The sequence below is a fragment of the Erpetoichthys calabaricus genome, chromosome 12, assembly GCF_900747795.2.
Source record: "Erpetoichthys calabaricus chromosome 12, fErpCal1.3, whole genome shotgun sequence".
NCBI classification, from domain to species: domain Eukaryota; kingdom Metazoa; phylum Chordata; class Cladistia; order Polypteriformes; family Polypteridae; genus Erpetoichthys; species Erpetoichthys calabaricus.
The window spans coordinates 110,262,746-110,282,211 of NC_041405.2; the positions used below are offsets into that span (position 1 = coordinate 110,262,746).

Below are 19,466 nucleotides of genomic sequence, written 5' to 3' on the forward strand. Positions count from 1 at the left end.
ATGATCCAATTTTGTGATTCCTGAAGCAGCTGCCATGTTGGGATTTTGACATTCTACAATGTAAAGAAAATAGCATGATGAAAGACATCCAGTTAGAGACAGTTCTATATGAAAAAACACATTCTTATTGAGAGAGGTCAGAGGAGCATGGCCACGACTCTTCAAATAACAGCTTTTTACAAGAGTGCTGTGCAGTGCAGAAGGACATCCATGAACACAAACACATCTGAATTTGTGGTCTTCCACAAAAGTAGGAGACCACAGTAAGTTTCACTTCTGTCAGCTAACAGTAGGATGATGAGGATATAGTAGGCACATCATCAGCAAACTGGTTGATTGGAGATTGGGTTTAATGTCACCTGGTTTGATAGATTCTGATTTCTGCTTAGTTAGTAGGATAAGAATTTGTGGTAAACAACATGAATGCATGAATCTATCATGCCTTGCGTCAATGTTACAGGTTGGTGCTGGTAATGTAATAGCATGGGGAATGTTTTCTGGTACACATTAGGCACCTTATTATCATCTGAATGTCACTGGAATGTTGCTGACCATGTGGAACACTTTATGGCCACCCTTTTTGAAATGGATACTTCCAGTAGAAATCTGTGCCATGTCACAAATCATGAATTATCTCAGGCTTGTTCATGAGTGTTACTGTGACCTCAGTTTACTCCAGTTGTCTGCACCTTACCCAGTTCTCTGATGAAAAGTTCATAGCATGAATATATACTGTAGAAACTGTGTGAAGCTATGAGTCAGTCTGGACCAAATTCACAAAGAAATGTTTAGAGCACTTTGCTGAATCTGCTCCTTGACAACCTCAGGGTGTTCAGAGGCCATAGGGGGGTCTTATCAGGTAGTAGATAAGTGTCTCAATAAAGTGTGTGTATTAGTGCCATGTATACTGTATAGTGTGAACAGCAAGGGTATCAGTAGGAGAAATTGTCTGCTTCACTAATATGAAGTTCTGAAAATCTACTTAGCAAATTTCCAGCATACACAAGGTCTACCCCAGGCCTGGAGAAGTTTGAAAAATGGTAACTACAGTATATTTTTGCAACACTTAAAATACAATAAAATAACAATATAATAATGTCCCCAAAACTCACAGTCCCAACCTGAAATGCCCCAAAACAGATATTATTAAGCTATTTATAATTTTCATAAGAATTTTGTAACAAAGAGGCAGAAAAAAAAGATCCATTAATTCATAACAGAAAGTTGCAACTTCACTAAGAATGTGTGTGACAAGGATGATTTGAAGAAAATATCACCATACTTCAAGAGGAATGATTTAAACATTAATGTTTTTATTAAGGATGTTATTCTCTGCTGCACTGACAGCATCAGTTTGGGATTTTTATTTTCTTCTGCAGTAACAAATTAAACTAAAATCACAAAGGGAATCTTCTTTTTAAATAAAGACTTTTATATAACATTTTAAATAAATATATTTGAAGTAATAATGGCAAAGAAAAATATCTGTAAAATTCGATATAGTTATTTATATATATTATATATACTTATTGTACAATATAGTTGATGCCAAGTGTACCAAAGCATTATTTGCTTATATATTGGGAGATGATACTGGTTAACCTAAAGCCTGCAAAAAGCACTGGGCAGTTTGTTTACATGGCATATACAGTACCAATAAGCCAATCCTTCTTGTATGGCACCATCAATAGGAAAAACCTTTAGACTGCAAGGACCTGATTAGTAACACTGAATGAAGAAGCACATTCTGCTTAGTGATGACAAAGCTGAGTTGATCTTTTGCTCTTTATCAAAATTTATGGTAAAGCTTTAGAACAGGGACTATCTATAGTGCAGCTATCCCTCACTTAGCTGCTATGTGAATTTTTATTGTGAATTTCCCATTGGGATTAATAAAGTATCTATCTGTCTATCTATCTATCTATCTATCTATCTATCTATCTATCTATCTATCTATCTATCTATCTATCTATCTATCTATCTATCTATCTATCTATCTATCTATCTATCTATCTATCTATGTACAAAACAAAAAAAAAGTTAACAAAACCTCTTGGGCATAATAACTAAAGTTGTAACTGGTTTTAAGAAGTCTTTTTGCAAGTAGTCCCCACTATAAAGCGTTACTAAATTTAATACTGTGTTATGTGTGTTCAACAGATTGTTATTGAGAACTAGTTAGTGCTTTCACGAATGGAACAAGCATCCAGATAGAAACAGATGTAAAGAGGGTTTAACAGTAAAGGGACAGTCACAGAGTAATACCCTAAATATCTAGATTCATAATGTAGCCATAAGTACAGTAAATTTGAATTCTTGAAGAATGGAAGTAGAAAGGAGACATCCTGGTAATGTCACTAATTTAATCCATGGTATGGATGTGGCCCACCGCTTCCTTCCACGTCTGAAACTCTTTTGTTTCTAGAATGTGTTGGGATCTCTTTCTTGTACAACTTGCGGATGGAAGCATTACCATGTTATTACCTTTTGTCCAGTTCAACTTTTCCTAAATGTGAGGTGCATTCTGTTAAAAAAAAAAAACTAAAAAGAGTTTTTCACACTTTAGGGGTTTCCCCTTGTCCCTTTTGACAATACAATGCTATATGCTTAGCCTCTTCTTCCCTTAATTCACTTTATTTGCTTTTTGCACATATTATGACTATATGTCCACTTACAATGTTCACCTGTTTCCTGTGACTATCTATTGCTACACTCATACATGATGACACTATTTTTAAGTGGATATTACTGCACAAGGTCATTCACTTGCTCACTCTCTCTTTCCCTCTCTCTTTCTTTTCCCTGTCTCTTTCTAGGTATATTTATGTTAACTTCCTAAAATGCATTGTTTCTATGTATATATATATACCGGTAATAGGTGGTCTAGTTAGATGCAGATAGGAGGGCACAATGGCTTGTGCTGTGGCCTGACAGTTCCAAACAAACCTGGGTTGGAACTCTAAACTGGCACAATGTGAGTGAGCGTGGACTGTGATTGGAGTCGCTTCCTGCATTGTGCCCACTACTGCCAGGGATAGGCTTCCAAAACGTATAAATACACGCATGTGTACATACATATATATAGTTTTGGGGGGAAAAAAAATCTATGTTTGAAGAATGCAAACCTAAAGAAATCCTTATCGCTCTGTTACTATCTTATAAAGTGATATGAAATAAAAGAAAAAAAAAAGCATATTTAATTTAAAAAGGGTTACTAAAAGATCTCTTGATGCCATCTTTCAATATTTTTATCTGGATTCTTGTTCATTTTCAGTCAGATTTTGAGCAGTCTCAAGGTTAATAATAATAATTATAATAATAATAATAATAATAATAATAGCATTAATAATATTTACATACAAAAATATATAAAATTAATTCTAACAAAGAAGAATAATTTGCACATTTATACAGTATACTTTGCATGTTATAGTTACATCTGCACTGATCTAATTATCTGTTATGATAGCTTACATTTTAAGTCAACTTGATTTCTTCATTTTGCCCCCACATTGCATCTGAAAGAAGGCATGCCAGTTTTGCTTGATTCTCTCAGGGATGTCAGTATTTGTTTCAGTTCTAGCTCTTTGCTAATTGACTTTAGTGATTTTTTTGTTTTGACACCATTACCTTAAATTCTCTGTACCAGAGAAAGCTTTCTAGAGGAGATTAACATATTAAATATTCAGTCACAGTTATTTGATTCCAGTGTGTTGAAGTAGTATTAAGTTTTTCATGCCCTGACTTTAAAGTATTCCACAATTTAACGTCTTGAATAAAATGAAGGCAAAGGAATAATGCACTGCTTGTTTTTCCTGGTCATCTTTGGTTCGTGGTTTGAATTTTGCTGGCCGTCTCCAGAGAATGCTGTGTGATCCTGTTTCCTGGAGTTCGTGTCATTCATTCATTACAGCAGGAGCATGAGCACTGCTGGAAACTCACTTCTTGCTGTTACCGTCTGGCAGATCTGGGTCTTCTTACAACAGGTCTGATATAAGATGAATGTTAATACCCACTGAAAGATCCAGATGTGCAAGTGAGTTCAAGTATTACAGGATCTCTGCAGATATGGCTCCTTTAGTGAAATCTTCATCTTGGTGATCCTCAGCAGTATTTTGTTTGCGGACATGATAGGAGCAAAAGTCCAGATGGTTTGATAAGAGTTACACGTGATTGCTCATCTGTTCCTGCTCATCATTTTAGGGTCTTGCTTGTAAACTTCCTTCACTGTTTTAAGAGGCAAAGTGAAAACCTATTTATGTTTGACCAACAGACTCTGCTGCTTTCAGCCCGTGCAGTGAAACAGAATCCTTCATTCAGCACAGTGGTCCAAAATTATTATCCTTCAACCAACACTGCAGTTGAACAGAAAAGTGCTTTGTAGACATACTCATTAAGCTAGAAGTAAGAAAATATTTGCTTTATTTTATTCCACTTAGATATATTGTGCAAAATACTCTTACACCCACACCAAAAAATTAGAAGCCTATGCATACACTTTATATAATTGTTAATCTGATAATTGTTCATGATTGACTTGCATATCTCTTTTTTCAGTTGCATTTCACTTATATTCCAGGATGGTGTTGCTTTGATTAGCATCAAAGACAGAGGTCATACTGGCTTCTCAAGATTTTTCGGGAAAGGAGTTGGTGTGGAGGTGGAGGAGATCTTTCGGCAAACTGTGTTGGTATTGCTGCACCGGCACCCTGGCCTCTTCATATGGTCGTAGCTTCTCTGGCAGACGGTTAGGCAGCCTTTCGCTGGCAGGTAGCAGCAGAGGCATGGAAGAAAGATTGACAGAACGCTCATTGCTGCCCAGCGGGAACAGGCATGGCCCTGGCTACATGAGCATGGCTGGTCAGCGCAGTTATCCTCATCATCACTGGAACAATGGTAGAAGATGCCTTTCACACAGCACAGACAAGTTCCATATTCCACTATGCTTTCTAGGGAGCAGAGACACCTCTGGTCACAGACCCAGCAGGAAGGAAGTGTTCTTGGGGCACAACATTCCTCACATTTGCATTTCCCACAGTGCTCACAGATCAATTGATGTTGACTAAGATTTGGACTGGTCACTACACCCTTTACAAGGTCCTCTGGCTTGAGTTCACCTTTGGGCTGAGCTCTTATAAAGGCCTGGCCTGAATGGGAGGGTGTCAGACCCGTTAACAGTCTTTGGTCAGATGCTGTGCTACTTCGAGACACAGAGCTAATAGTGCTGGAACGACTGAGATGAGACTGATGGCTGACATGATGATGGTGTTGATGGCTTTGACTCCTGTGGAGATCGTTGCTGAATGGCCTCTCCTGTGTCCAGTCAATTTTTTGTGACTGCTGCTGTTGTGAAATGGTTGGATTGGAATGGGCTGTAGAGGTGAACGGTCTGTCAACATAGTCATTGTTGACCCTGATGGAGCGGATCTGGTCAATTGACAGAACCTGCACTGGCTGCAGCTCTGCCAGGTCTGGTTCCATCTTTAGTCAGCTGCTGATGTTCTCACGACTGTCTTAGTCACGCTTGTGCTATTTGTCAGGGTACATCAGAGAATCCTGAAAAAACAAATGTCAAAAAATAATTTGAAACAGTTTTTCACAAGACATGTATAGTGCAATACAAAATAAAACAAGCTGTGATGTCAAAAAAGAAGTTTCACTATTTCTGGAGCACTTAAGGCTATTCAAGAGCATCAGGTCCGAGACAGGAGCCATTCTTTTGCTAAGAATGCACATCCATCTCAAAAGCTGCAAGTTCTCACTCACAGTTGGTAGCTTCTCAAACCCACGTGTCTTTTGGAAACCACATTTCCTATTGAAAACCCACATGGATGCAGGAGAACATGCAAACAACACATAAAGTGACCAAGCTTATCAATTAAACCCAGGTCCCCAGAGATGTTAGGTGGTAACACTAACCATTGTGCTACCAAGAGATTTCCACATCATGAATACAGTTTAATAAAGTGATAGGTGAAAGGAACTGTCCAGTTGACAGTATAGTCTACAATTACAATTATGGCCATTTTAATAATTGATAGTAATATTGCAGGTACAGTATGTAAGATTTAAAAAGACCCATCCACTCCTCAAGAAAAACTGCAGAAATGATTTTAAAAAATCCCCAATTTTATATATTATTTAAGAATTAAAATATTTGCATGTACCATTAACACTATTTTTTAATAACTGCAAGAGACTGTGTACAAACAAAAATAAATATTTTAGATGTAGTTAATTTAGAGAGAATGGGGATTGTTTTTACAGTGACCTATAGAAATGATGTTGGGATGTCCTACATCCAAAGTGGTTATTTTGGACATTAAATTAAAGTTGAGGGTATAGGTTCATTAGAGCACTCTGTACTGTAAGTTGAACCCAGTGTCTAGGGTCTGGTTGATTGCTATCAGTCTGTTCACATAACACATGGTAATGGATATGCTCACATTACCTCATGCTAATAACTGCATCCACGATATTGGAATAAACGGTCATCACACCATTGGATTAGAAGCCTTCTAGTTGCTGTGTGATGCTCTGCTTCATACAATCAGTAATCAGTGTGTGCTCCCAACAACCTAAAACACTTTTCTATTCAGTGTCATCCATCTTGTTGACCTCAAATTACCATCAAGAGCCACCTGACAAGGATTGGTTAAATAAAAGAAATAAATGCATTTGATTGGAGTCCATGGAATAAAGATAGACAATGGAGTAAAGCCATATGCTATGAGAAAATACATAACAGACTGTTTTAATAATATAGCCTCTTGAATCAGAGGGAGCTTGAACTGTGGAAATCCATCTACTCCAGGTTTATGTGGAGCCTACCCTGTAATGTCAGGCACACGGAAGGATGCTAATAGATTACAGGGCACAGGTAGACTTTTTTTATAGTCACAAATTAGCATAACTTACAGATCTTTGGAATGGGAGAGTAAACCGGGGTACATGGAGAAAATTCATACAGACATAGGGGGAATGGGAAATAACAGGTGGATCAGAAACCAAACCTGGACCATTGCAATGGTAAGACAGCCACCTAAATTACTTCACAACTGTATCTTTCCATTTTGGGAACATTTGTATATCTGTATTGTTTTCTTCTTCTTATGGACTTAAAGGTTTTACTACAGTTATACGTATTATAGGCCAAATCAGATGTTTCTCTTAGTCCGTTATAGAATTATGGAGAACTAGAGACTGTGTCTTCAAGAAGAGAAAAAAGACATGGCTACCAGTTCACCACTGAGCAAACTCCCACACTCACCTGTACCCTTGCAAAAGTTAAAATCAGCTCTTAACAGACATGTGTTTGGGAATTTGGAGGCAAGGCATGGGACCTGGAGAAAAACCAACACAAGCAAGGGGAAAGCATGCAGTCTCCACACAGGCTTTGAATAAGCTGAAAACAAGGTCAGCCTCGTGAACTACTGAGCAACCATGCAATTCCAATTAAAAAGCAGATACATTGAAACTATTTTCATTTGTTTGAGAGGGAATAGAGGACAATGAACTATCTCAGACTGCAGTGCCCTCAACTAGCAGGTCAAGTATATAAACAGAAAAGACATTCGTAAAAATGTTTCTTACTTAAAGTGTTTTATAATAACGAATTTATTGTATTCCACAAATTACAAAGACCTGTTATTAATAGTTCCTAGAAATGCCGGAGTTGCTGTATCAGATAACAGGCAGTGAATCATTTTAGGACATTAGACAACAAATCTTGTTGGCAGCTTCTGGTAATATACAGAACACAGTTGATAATTTTCCTCCTCTGGCCTTATACTGAATTGTTTGTCTTTTATTAATCTGAATTTATAAGCACACCACGTGGGAGAAGACATGCTATCCGAAACCTATGGTTAAATTAGCATAAAAGTGTTATGATTCAAGTTCCTTACATAACTCCCTCATACAATTTAAAAGTCAATGTATAATTACAGTGTGCTGGAGCTTATCCCAGCAGCAAGTGGTTCATGGCAGGAGCCAAGCCTAGGTGGGATGCAGTGTTGAATCAGAAAATAAAGTACAGTATGTTTTCATCAAATGTGTTTATTTGTACACTTGTTTAACCAGGTAACTTAATTAATAATAAAGTTGTATTACAGGCTGTTATAGTGCAGTAGTGAGGCAATGGTGGGGATTGACCACCCACCTTCATGTTCAGAAGAGCGGCTTCTTTGTCTATGCTGTACATCCCACTCCATGACTATTCAAGGAAATGATACCTAGACAGTGGGAAACAGACTGAGATGTTTTGGTTCATCTTGTTAAATGAATAAAAAGATTTACTCTAAGAAAGATTCGATTTCTACAGGTTCAAACTGAAACAGTAGATTTCTTTGATTCTAATATAAGCATACTCTGAAATTTCAAAATGAAACTTCCATGCCATAATCCCTCCATTTTCTGCTTCAGGGTAGCTGGAAGATGGCACATATTCATTGGCTGTAAAATCATTACACAGCAGTTATCTTCTACATTTTTGTCCGTCATCATTAACATTTTCCGGCATTATTTCTGCTGGCCAGTGTATATACTTATATCCACTTTCCTTAGCCCAATTTTTCCATTTCATTGTCATAGGGTAGCAGAGTCTTTTCCTGCAAGATGAGGCAGAAGGCATTATAAGTCCATTGGTAGGCACAACCCCACTCCCTCCTACAGGGCCAATTTAATATTGGAATCAGCTTCACTTGCAATTCTTTAGGGTAGGGAAGAAAGCCAGATAACTTGGAGAAAACCCACACCAACTCAAGGAGAAAAGCAGATTTGTCATAGTTTTTACTAGGCTGGGGATTCATCTTACGTTCTCGCTCTGCTAATGATTACATCATTAATGCTGCATACAAACTTCTTTATAATTTATATGTTATATCAATAACATTTTGCTTCACTGCTCTATGAACATGGATTTAAGCCACAGCTTGTTGTTTTTGAAGAGCTTGAAATCTTTTTTTTTTTTTCTCAATCACTTTGGTTTCCTTCCAAATCCACAAAATGTGCAAGATTAGTGACATTTGCACTGGTTTATAAGGGTGTTATCCCAGACAGAGTTGACTCTTTCAGTGTTTCCAGGACAGGCGGCATTTCCCACAATCCTGTATTGAACACAGCAGCTTCTGAGAATGTGCTGAAAGATCAAATGATGTTATAGGGTATCTGGTCCCTAGATATTCACAAGACCTTGTGACTGCGATTAAAAAGAGAGGGGCAGGATTTCAATATTCAATATTTGGATGAATTTAGAAATACAAAAGGTACGTGTTGGAGATTATAAATTGGCTCCATGTAAGTGTGGGTTTCTGCACATGTGAGCCCGACCAGGGTTGGCTTCTGCCTTATGCCTAATGTTGCCAGGATGGGCTTCAGCCCTCCATAATGTTCAATTAGATTTAATATGTCTGAGAATTTTACGCCACATAACAAAATGTTAAAAATGAACTCTTAAACATAAGGGAAAAAAAGAACAGTTTAAAGAACTTATTGACACCATTTGTAGGCTTCTAGGACAATTTAAGTCAACTTTTTAAGAAATTCAGACTCTGTATGATATTTTGTATTTATTGCTTAATGCACTGTATGAAATATTGTTGTAATCCAGACCAGAATATTTATAATTTTATAATTATTTATTGCTAAATGTACACTATGAAAATTTGCTGCAGACCGTAATATTTATAATTTTATAATAAAGGCACTTTTTAGAAAGAAGAATCATTGTATCAAGTGATTAATAATTAAAAAAACAACTGCTTGCTCTTAGTCTCTGTGTGAACAAGTGGTAAAGTGCAGAGTGCTAGGAATATCAATGACATTTGCTGAATTCATCCTTATCTAGCCAATGAATGAGATAATAAACTATCAGACACTGGGACCCAGAGAGTAACTCCCAGGCCCTGCTTGTAAAAAAAAAAAAAAAAAAAAAAAAGAGATTGAATGACAATAAATTGTTTGAGATTCCGGATGTGCTGAATCCGATCCCCCCAGGATGGACTGAAATAGATATTGCAGACAAGGGAGAAAAAAAAAAAGTCCAAGAGCAAGTCACATTGACCAAGTGGGAATCGAGTGAACACAGCAGACATCTCAGGAAATGTCAGGCACAGAGTTTCCTGGGTCCCTCAATCCTTTTAAAATGTGTGTGTGTGTGTGTGCGTGTGTGTGTGTGTATATTAGGGAAAAATGGGTGGGGAGGGGGGAAGGGAAGCTTAAAAAGCTGCCTCTCACAAAGTAAGAACGAAATGACCATTTCTCATTATTAGAAAGACTTCAGATGGCTTGCATTTTCTATGTGTGATAGATGGATGTGTGCATTGGACCCACAGTGAGAGCTGCACTTTAACACCTGAGCGAAAAACTTTCCTTATTGTTAACATTATAAAAGAAAAATCAAAAGGGTAGGAACAAAATAAAGTGCTTAAAAGTTCTGCATTTGGGAGGCTTTGACACATATTAATAACTGTACCTGTTTTGATTATAAGAATCACTGGTATTGGTTATACCCACTAGCAAACAATTCTAATTTTACTTTATAGTAGTCTGCGTATTAACATTATATAAAGTGTTTTGGATCAGGTAGTCAATTAATAATGATACATTTCCCAAATCTATCTATCTATCTATCTATCTATCTATCTATCTATCTATCTATCTATCTATCTATCTATCTATCTATCTATCTATCTATCTATCTATCTATCTATCTATCTATCTATCTATCTACGGCAGCTTTTCAAACTCCTCGAATGCACCATTGAGTTCTTTGCCCTAACCTTGCCCGTCACTTACCTCTGTATCTGTGGAGATCCATGCTGGCAGAAGATAACTTGGCACAAAATAAATAGTAAAAAAAAAAAGAAGTTAACCTTGAATGATCTTGTCTTCTTAAGAGCTTGCAGACAGTCCAATCAATGCAAAACTCAGTTCGTCTGCGGGCATCGCAAAAACAACCAAAGATGAAAAAGTTTAAAATGTAGTTCCAAGCAACAACAACAACAAAAAAAAAAAAAAGAAAGAAAAGAGAATCAGAGGTGATCCAGTAATTTCCTTTTTTTGTCTTTAGATTATTATTTTTTTTATTCTAATGCTCCAGAAATCTTGAATGAAATAGCTGTTGCTGCTCTATCTATTCTGATGTTTTGCAATAAAATTAAACCCAAAATGAAGGTCTTTCTTTCTCAGGCAGGCTGTCTGATGAGCATTAGCAGGCTGTGTGTATATATTCTTATAGTTAAAGGTCTGCTTAAAGTCTGGCAGTGAGCGTGGGATGTGTGTTTATGTGAGTGCGTGTGTGTTGTGTGAGGGAGTGTGTGCGTGCGTGAGTGAGTGTGTGTGTGTGTGTCTGTGTGTGTGTGTGTGTGTATGCAAGTGAATGATCGGGAGGGGATGTAGGATGTGAATGGTGTGGAGGTGGGAACTGGCTTTCTGTTATAAATTTGCTAGAGATAGTTAATGGCTAAGTGGCGTCATCAAGCCGAAACTGAATAGCCCATTTGCACTCCCAGAGGCTGCTTTCCATCCGGCCCTAGAGCACAGCCTGAAGAGAGAGAGAGAGAGAGAGAGAGAGAAGTGAGGGGAGGGATAAGCGAAAGGAGAAAAGAAAAGTAAGAAACAGAATGGAGAAAGCAAAAGGAGAGAGAGAGAGAGAAAGAGACTGAACAGTTCAAACCACCAAGTGAGGGAGTCAGCAAGGATATAATAAGAGAGATTAGGGGGAAAATGGGGGGATAGTGGTTGTCAAAAGGGAAGCAAACTTTGTAATGCAGTAGAACAATATGTTTTAAGCTTGCATTTAACAATGGGTAAAGGTAACTAATATACAGGTTATCATAAATGAAGATTAAGTTTGCAGTATTTAGGACTTTAAAATTACTTCCGTCAGACGTATGTCACAACTAAAGCAGAGCCAACGGTACTGATCAAAAATGGATCTCAACGGGGATAGTTCTCAAGTAGCTGGAGAGCTCCACTTCAGTGCCTCATTGCTAGATGTTATTCGAGGAAGGGAAAGGGTCCACAAGGAGTCATTTCATCTGGCCACTCAAACACTAGTATTTGTGACAGGTAGAACATGCCCAATAATGTGACAAATTAGGCTAGTGGGATGTAAAAATGCATTTGCTGAATACAATGAAACACCACACACAAAAATAGTAAATTTTTTGGCCTCTTAATAACTGAAACAAAATAGACAGTGGTCAAAGAGACTGAAGCAAAAAACAGTCCTGTAGGGGTCCTCGGGTAGGGAAGGAGCTCTGTCCTTCATGCATGTCAGTCAAACATCAGATGCTGTTTCCTGGAGTGTACCAGTTTTATAGGGCAGGGACCAAAAGGGGTGGAGCCACGTGGGGTTAGGTAGTCTTACTGGGCACTGCGAAGAAAGAAGGAGAAGACGATGTTAGTATCATCCCGGGGTGGAAGTGCTCATGTCACATGATCTAGGAAAGTGGTCTCCAGGCATGTATGTGTGACGATACAGTAAACAGTATTTGTATAATATCAGTGTCATCTGCAACAGAAAAAAAAAAACACTCTAGACTGCTGCCCTTAGTGTCCTGATCTGGTAGGATTTGGGGTCCTACAAGTGGCCACAAGTGTTTTTTCATTGTTAGGTCCACCTGTTAGGGATGTGGCCTTTGAGGTCAGGACACATGCGTAATCAAAATGACAGGTTGATTATTATCTCCCAGATTGGCTTCAGTTTTCTTTCACTTTGTATTTTTTGTTTTTTGTTTTTTACACGGAGCTCCTGGTTTTTGCTCAAAGGTTTACCTTCCATTTCACTAAAAGGACACTTAGAGGCAAAGTTTCAAAGAAAAAGCCATCATTTAAATTGGAAAATAAGGTTATAATAAGCAAATGAACACAGACGTTGGATGGACGTTGGATGGAAGATGACTGGAAAAGAATATTATGGTCTAGCATTCTGGACTCATCATTCCTCTATTGTAGATTACACTGACATTTGACATGTTTTTAAGGAAGAAGCCAACTGGGGACCTGTTAGGCAGTTATTTTTCTACCTACAGACTCGGATGTTCTTATCCTCTCATGCAGTTGTACATGTGGGCCTTCCTCTTCTTTTTCTATCCTGGTTATCTCCATATTTCACATGTTTTTTAGGAACACTGTTTCATTTTGGCCATTTTTAAGCCCAGAACTAAACTTTAGGAATGTTAGTACCTTGAAACCCGAGTGAACTGAATAAGAGGTTTCAGCATGACAAACTTTCTCTAATAACCAACTAGAATTTTCACATGACCAATTATGGATAATTTAAGGTAGTAAACCATTAGGACACTGAAGGAATGGCTTCTGAAAATGGAGTTCTGCAGTCATATGGGAATAATAAATTAAAAATAAGTAATTTCAAGCAGTAATAGACATTAGAAACACTAGTAATGTCTTGGCTGTATTTTTACATTAATTTAATATTATCTTGATTAAAAAAGGTTACTTTTTTGTCAAAACTATGAACATTACTGTGTGTGTCCAAACATTTGACGGGTAATGTATATATAAGGAAAAATATGACTTGAAGTTTTCAATGAATTTACTCATTTTATGCCCATGCCCATGACTGGACTATTCTTGGACTGATGCCTGCCTGCGTTTGTGTGTCATAATTTAAATTCAAGCAGTCTGGCCTGAACTGTGAAAGTGTACTAAAGCTGGCTTTTGCCTTATGCGTTCATGTTAATAAATCCATTTTCTGAAAGGGAAGATATATTGGACACTTTTATTAATCTTTTAAAACAGATTGTTTGGGCATGCTGTATTTTAAATGCCTAATTGTGCCATTTACAAATTGCTGGACTTTTAGATACATACATCTGATGTTAAGATGCTACCTCAAACATAGTTTTAATATACAGTTTATTCTTTTCTTAATAAGCCTTGGAAGTGCCCAGGATGATGGACGGGAATCCCGGCCAGGATGGAGGAGGACTTCTTACCTGGCTGGGAAGCCATAATGAAAGAATGGCCCTGTTACAGACATTACTGGCTAAGATGCCTGTGATGGACGGCTGGGGATTCTGCCCAGACGGGACACCCTTTCCAAGGGAAGACCGGGGGAATGGGCATACTGCCAGGAGTACCTCCTGACACGAGAGGGCAGCCCCCTTGGTTTACATCAGGGCTATGGAATTGGAGCTTAGAAGCTCAACCCGGTGGGGGTCCGTGGCCACCGCCAGGGGGCACCTGGACAGCTCCAGAGTCTGGACATGCAGCATTTCCGCCACACACGGAAGTGCTGCCAGAAAAGGAGCAGGGTTCCGGTGAAGCATTTCTCCCATACTTGGAAGTGCTGCCGGATGTTAATCAAGGGACACTTGGAGCACTTCCAGGTGCACTATAAAGGAGGCTGTCTCACTCCATTCCTGAGCCAGAGTCGGGAGGAGGAGGACAAAGCTTGGGAAGAAAGGAGTAGAGGAGAGTCGAGAAGAGAAGGACTGAGTACTGTTTTGGAGCACTGAGTTGTGTGCAGGAGGTTAGTTTAATAAAAACGTGTGTGTTTTGGACATACGTTGTCTGTCTGTCTGTGCCCGGGGCCTGGCTTTCTACACGCCCTATAATTCCCATCCTGGCTGGGATACCAGAAGCACTAATGGACTGAGGAGAGCCGGAAGCAGGGAGCAGTTCATCCCCCACATCAACAGGTGACAGTGTTCCTCACCAATTGTTCAAGTGTGGACACCCGCAGGGCTGCATGGAGATTGGAGTGTGGAAGTACAGTGATGTAGGGGTCCATGAGTAACATTATAGGGCATTGCTGGGGTAGGTCATCCAGATGACCCCAAAGTGCTTCCAACAAGCCACAACGTGCCTCTCAAAGAACTCTCAGGTCCAGCTTAAAAGGAGCCCATCACCACACTGAGTCAGAGTAGAGAGGCAGCAGGTGACACTCACAGGAGGAGAGAAGGAGAGAGAAAAGAGAGAGTGAGAAAGAACAATGATATTAAGTCTAAATTTGGTTGTGTTTATTGTCTGAATAGAACTATGTGGATTAAAAATACTTTTATCTGGCTCCCACAACTGTTCACAGCCTTTAAAAATTATGCTTTTTTATGAGTACATACTGTATGTAGTTAGTGACTTTCATATACTTAATCAAAGCCTCAGAGAATCTGTAGCTATGTGTGGAGTGTTTTCTGACAATTTATTTCTTTACGTAGAAACAGTCCCTCTTAGGTAAACCAGACTGTATTGAGGCTTCCCTACATGTACACATCAGGCATTGACTACTAATAGAAAACTCTACATTCTTGTTCCTTTTTGCTGACCTGATTCTACTGCCTGTTGTACATTATGTCATCAATTTAGATTGCCAAGGAAGCACCTGTTAACACGGAAGACACTGAAGAACCATAAAAATATGAACAATGGAGACAATTACAGAAAGGGCATAGTATTAAAGAAACAAAGAGCTAGAAGATGACCGTCCCAATAACAACCAGAAATAGATGATTAATTTTGGACGTCAGATTTCACATTTACACTGTACACTGTAAGACTGAAAAAGATATCTGGAACACATCATAACCAGAAATTAATAGAATATATTATTTATACATTCAATTTATTTTTTACAGTAGTGATGTTTTTAAATGCCTTTACATTTATTTATTTAGAATTACTGACGTTTGTGCAGATGCCAAAAAAAAATACAGTGAGGCTATGGAACGTCCATTTACACTGTGATTATTGTTGGAACATGTTGGCGTACTACACAGTCAAATGGATCGAGTCGATTTACAAAATGAACGAATGAATAAAATGAAAGAAAAAAATGAAAAATGAGCTTCACCTACCAAAAGATCCACAAAAAAGCGACGCAAGAAATCGAAACCCTGAAAGGGTCTAATGATAAAATACCTGGAAATTCCTCTATTTTAACTATAGGTACAATTGGAATGATACACTTATGGGCAGAAGAGAAGCGCCTGGAGTTACACTTATTTAAACATACTGTCATTGAAAAGTTCCAATATGATGGTTACTGTCCGCCTCCCACCTCACCTAATAAATGCGATATTGTTAATTAAAACTGAAAGTGACAGAACATTCAAACCCTAAATTCCACAGTGACATTTGTATAGATAATTAGAATGATCTTATATTATTTTAAAAGTAGTATTTGAGAAACAAATAATACACACAAAATAATATTAGTGATTAATTTTTCTATTTTTTAATTATGTCCTAGTGTGACTATGCAGTCTTAAAAAAAATAAAATAATAACGGTCATGTTGACAATTTTTTAATATAATGTCATCCCCTGCACAAGTTATCATTCACATTTAGCTAAAAGTAGTTGCGTAAGCAGTTTACCATATCAAGCTATTATCTGCCAGGTTTCCACTTGGGCTTCACCTGTAGCCCCTTCATTTGGTCAATAATAGGTGTGGCTCCTTCTGTAGGCCTCTGTTTTTCAAGTGCAACTTTCTCCTTGGCTCAATCCATCCTTATCTGGGCCACATCCATGTGAATAGCAAGGTGTCCGGGCTTCCTTCCCTGTAGCATTGTGCTCACTATCTCTAGTTTAGTCATTTTGAATTTTGTGCCTTCTGAGTACTGGTCTTGATCAAACGTATGGTTTAAGAATGGTGCTCTAGCATAAATCTGATAGAGTCAAACTGTTTTGCTATCAAGTGAATTTGAACTTGAAGTATCTGAACACCATTTCAAGTTTCTTTAAACACTAAAAAAAGCAATTGTTTTGATGACACCATATGCCAATAGGGGTCTCTCTTTTCTAGTGGCCCCAAAGCTTTAGGGGAGCTGCTCCCTGCTGCAAGGAAGGTAAACTTAGAGTTAAGTAAAGGCTTGTTAGGAGGAGCCTTTGAAAGTGAGTGGTGGTTGGGGTGATAGCACTTGCCTGTGAGGACAAAAATCTGCATAGTGTTCAAAAAGGGTGCTAACAGTATAATATATAAAACTATGGTTTCCTTTCTTAATTTTATTGAGAAAAAAAGTCTATTGCTAAGCATTTGTATTTTTTTTTTGTTAAAGTTTGAGTGCTAGTTTGGCATATGCACCATGCGCCTACAAACCACGTTTATCATCATAATGACCAGAGGTACAAAATGAAGGTGCCTATGAAAACAAAAAACACAAAATTGCCACACCCTTGAAAATCAGTTCACCAAGTGTAGCACCCATGACAAAATAATCTAAAGATAAAGAACCATAACCACCTACTTGCTTCACTGGAACACCATGCAAGGGCCATACGCATAGTGAAGTGTTAACAGCATGTTAACCTTTATTCTCTTTAGTTTATGATAAACACAAAGACATGAATTTCCATAACTCTTTACCTACCACTGAGTGTCAGTCCTACACAATCCATATACTCTAATATTGTATCCAATCTGAACTTGTAGGGCTGAAATAAGGCAATAAGGAGCTCTAGTGGTTTGTGCACTAGCAGTGAAAACTATTGTTACCTTGACTGTAACACTCAACTACCACCAACAGAGAGCAGTCACATCAATGTCCAGGCTAGTTATCCTGATGAAGACTGCAGAGACAACATTTGCTTGCCATCACTGCAAACAGTTGTTGAGCATCCTAGTTATGTAAGTAATAAAATAACAGAAGGACAGTGGGGTGATGTTGAGCCTCTCAGGTTGACAGATGGCATTAGGAAAGACCCTTGTTCTAAATGGGACATCCTGTTAGTTATTATTGTAGAGAAGTGTGGATTCCTGGCCCTTAAACTCAATGCTGGTGTGCAGGGACAATTCGGACCATTAAAGAGAACTCTACTGTGGTCTTGACCTTGGAAGTAACTTTTGGAATGCCCTTGGAATGAGTTCCTGTCTGGGGCTTAAAAACACCTTCAAGTCACTTGTTAGACAAGCTTGCACTCAGTTAGTTGATGGTTGACAAGTGCTGGTTGTGACCAACTTGATCTATTAAATTAATAATGCAGACCAAACTGAGGATGCCATATGCTCTGCCCTTCACCTCTCCCTGACACATCTGGATAAAAAAGACACATATGTCAGGATGCTAGTCATAGACTTTAGCTCTGCCTTCAACATAATCATCCCTCAAAAGCTGGTTGTAAAACTGAGTAGGTTGGGCCTGAACACCACCCTCTGCAATTGGATCCTGGACTTCTTGACAGAGAGGCCCCAGTCAGTTTGTATGGGCTGGAACACTTCCAGGATCATCACACTGAGCACTGGAGCCCCGCAGAGCTCTGTTCTTAGTCCACTGCTCTTCATCCTGCTGACTCACAACTGCACAGCCACGTACAACACCAACCACATCATCAAGTTTGCGGATGATACAATGGTGCTGGGACTGATAAGCAGGGATGATGAAACAGCATACAGAGATGAGGTGGAACGGCTGTCCGCATGGTGTGAAGACAACAATCTATCTCTCAATGTCGACAAGACAAAAGAGATAATTGTGGACTTCAGAAAATCACATCCTGCCCACATCCCACAAAGCATTAACGGTTTAGATGTGGAGACTGTTAGGAGTACCAAGTTCCTCAGTGTGTACATAACTGAGGAACTTACGCGGACGCATAACATCTTATCACTAATCAAGAAAGCCCAGCAGAGACTACACTTCCTGAGGCAGCTGAAGCGAGCAAGTCTTCCCCCTTCCATCCTCACCATATTCTACAGAGACACCATTGAGAGTGTTCTGACCAGCTGCATCACTGTCTTGTATGGCAACTTCAACATATCCGAACGCAAGCACCTTCAAAGGATAGTGAAGACAGCAGAGAACATTATTGGGGTGCCTCTCCCTTCACTACAGGACATATTTTACAAATGCAGTGTCTGCAAGGCCTGCAGCATTGTGCAGGACCCCTTACACCCCTCATATGGACTTTTCACACTTCTGCCATCCAAGAGAAGATACTTCAGCATCAGAGCCAGATCTGCCAGGCTGCAGGATAGATTTTACCCCCAAGCTGTCAGACACCTTAACATCATGCTGCCCCCTGGGATCTTCTACACTGCCTCAACCACCTCTAAAAACAGAACATGCAAGCCACTTTCCTGCAAAGACGAGTGTGCATGTAGAAAAAGAACTGAAATTCTCATACTGACCTTTAAGTGTTTTGCACACTGCACTTTGACATTCTTTGATATCCTTCTGCTGTGAAACATTCTGACCTGTCATTGTTTACACATGTCTTAAACAACTATTATCATACACTGATAATTTCTGTATTATCTATATCTATTATTTATTTATTATATTACATATTTATTGACTATATTTATATATCTAGATTGCATAATACCATACATTGCATCAATGTTCATATTGCTTACTACACGTCAATATTGCTGCTACTTCTTTGTCTTGTCTTTACACAATGTTTTGTCTTGTTTTTTTAATTTTAATTTTAAATCTTAATTTAAAATTTTTAATTTTAATTCTAATTTTAATTTAATTTTAATTTTTAATTTGCACTTCA

General features: G+C 38.5%; 1 protein-coding gene across 2 annotated transcripts; it reads right to left on the minus strand.

Annotated features, from left to right (window-relative positions):
- Positions 1-1,293: 1,293 nt before the first annotated feature.
- Positions 1,294-11,550, minus strand: LOC114662504 (protein sprouty homolog 3). Of its 2 annotated transcripts, none has more exons than XM_051934356.1 (2): positions 10,875-11,550; positions 1,294-5,556 (listed from the first exon to the last, which is right to left on the minus strand). In XM_051934356.1, the coding sequence occupies exon 2, from the start codon at positions 5,479-5,481 to the stop codon at positions 4,615-4,617; it is 867 nt and encodes a 288-aa protein (XP_051790316.1). In that variant the 5' UTR covers positions 5,482-5,556; positions 10,875-11,550; the 3' UTR covers positions 1,294-4,614. The 2 variants fall into 2 exon arrangements, with proteins under 2 accessions (XP_051790316.1, XP_028671830.1); XM_028815997.2 differs by having other exon boundaries at positions 10,798-11,549.
- Between the last annotated feature and the right edge of the window lie 7,916 nt (positions 11,551-19,466).

Excerpts from the sequence above, each read along its gene's own strand:
- LOC114662504 (XM_051934356.1), bottom strand. The coding sequence starts at position 5,481 with ATGGAACCAGACCTGGCAGAGCTGCAGCCAGTGCAGGTTCTGTCAATT.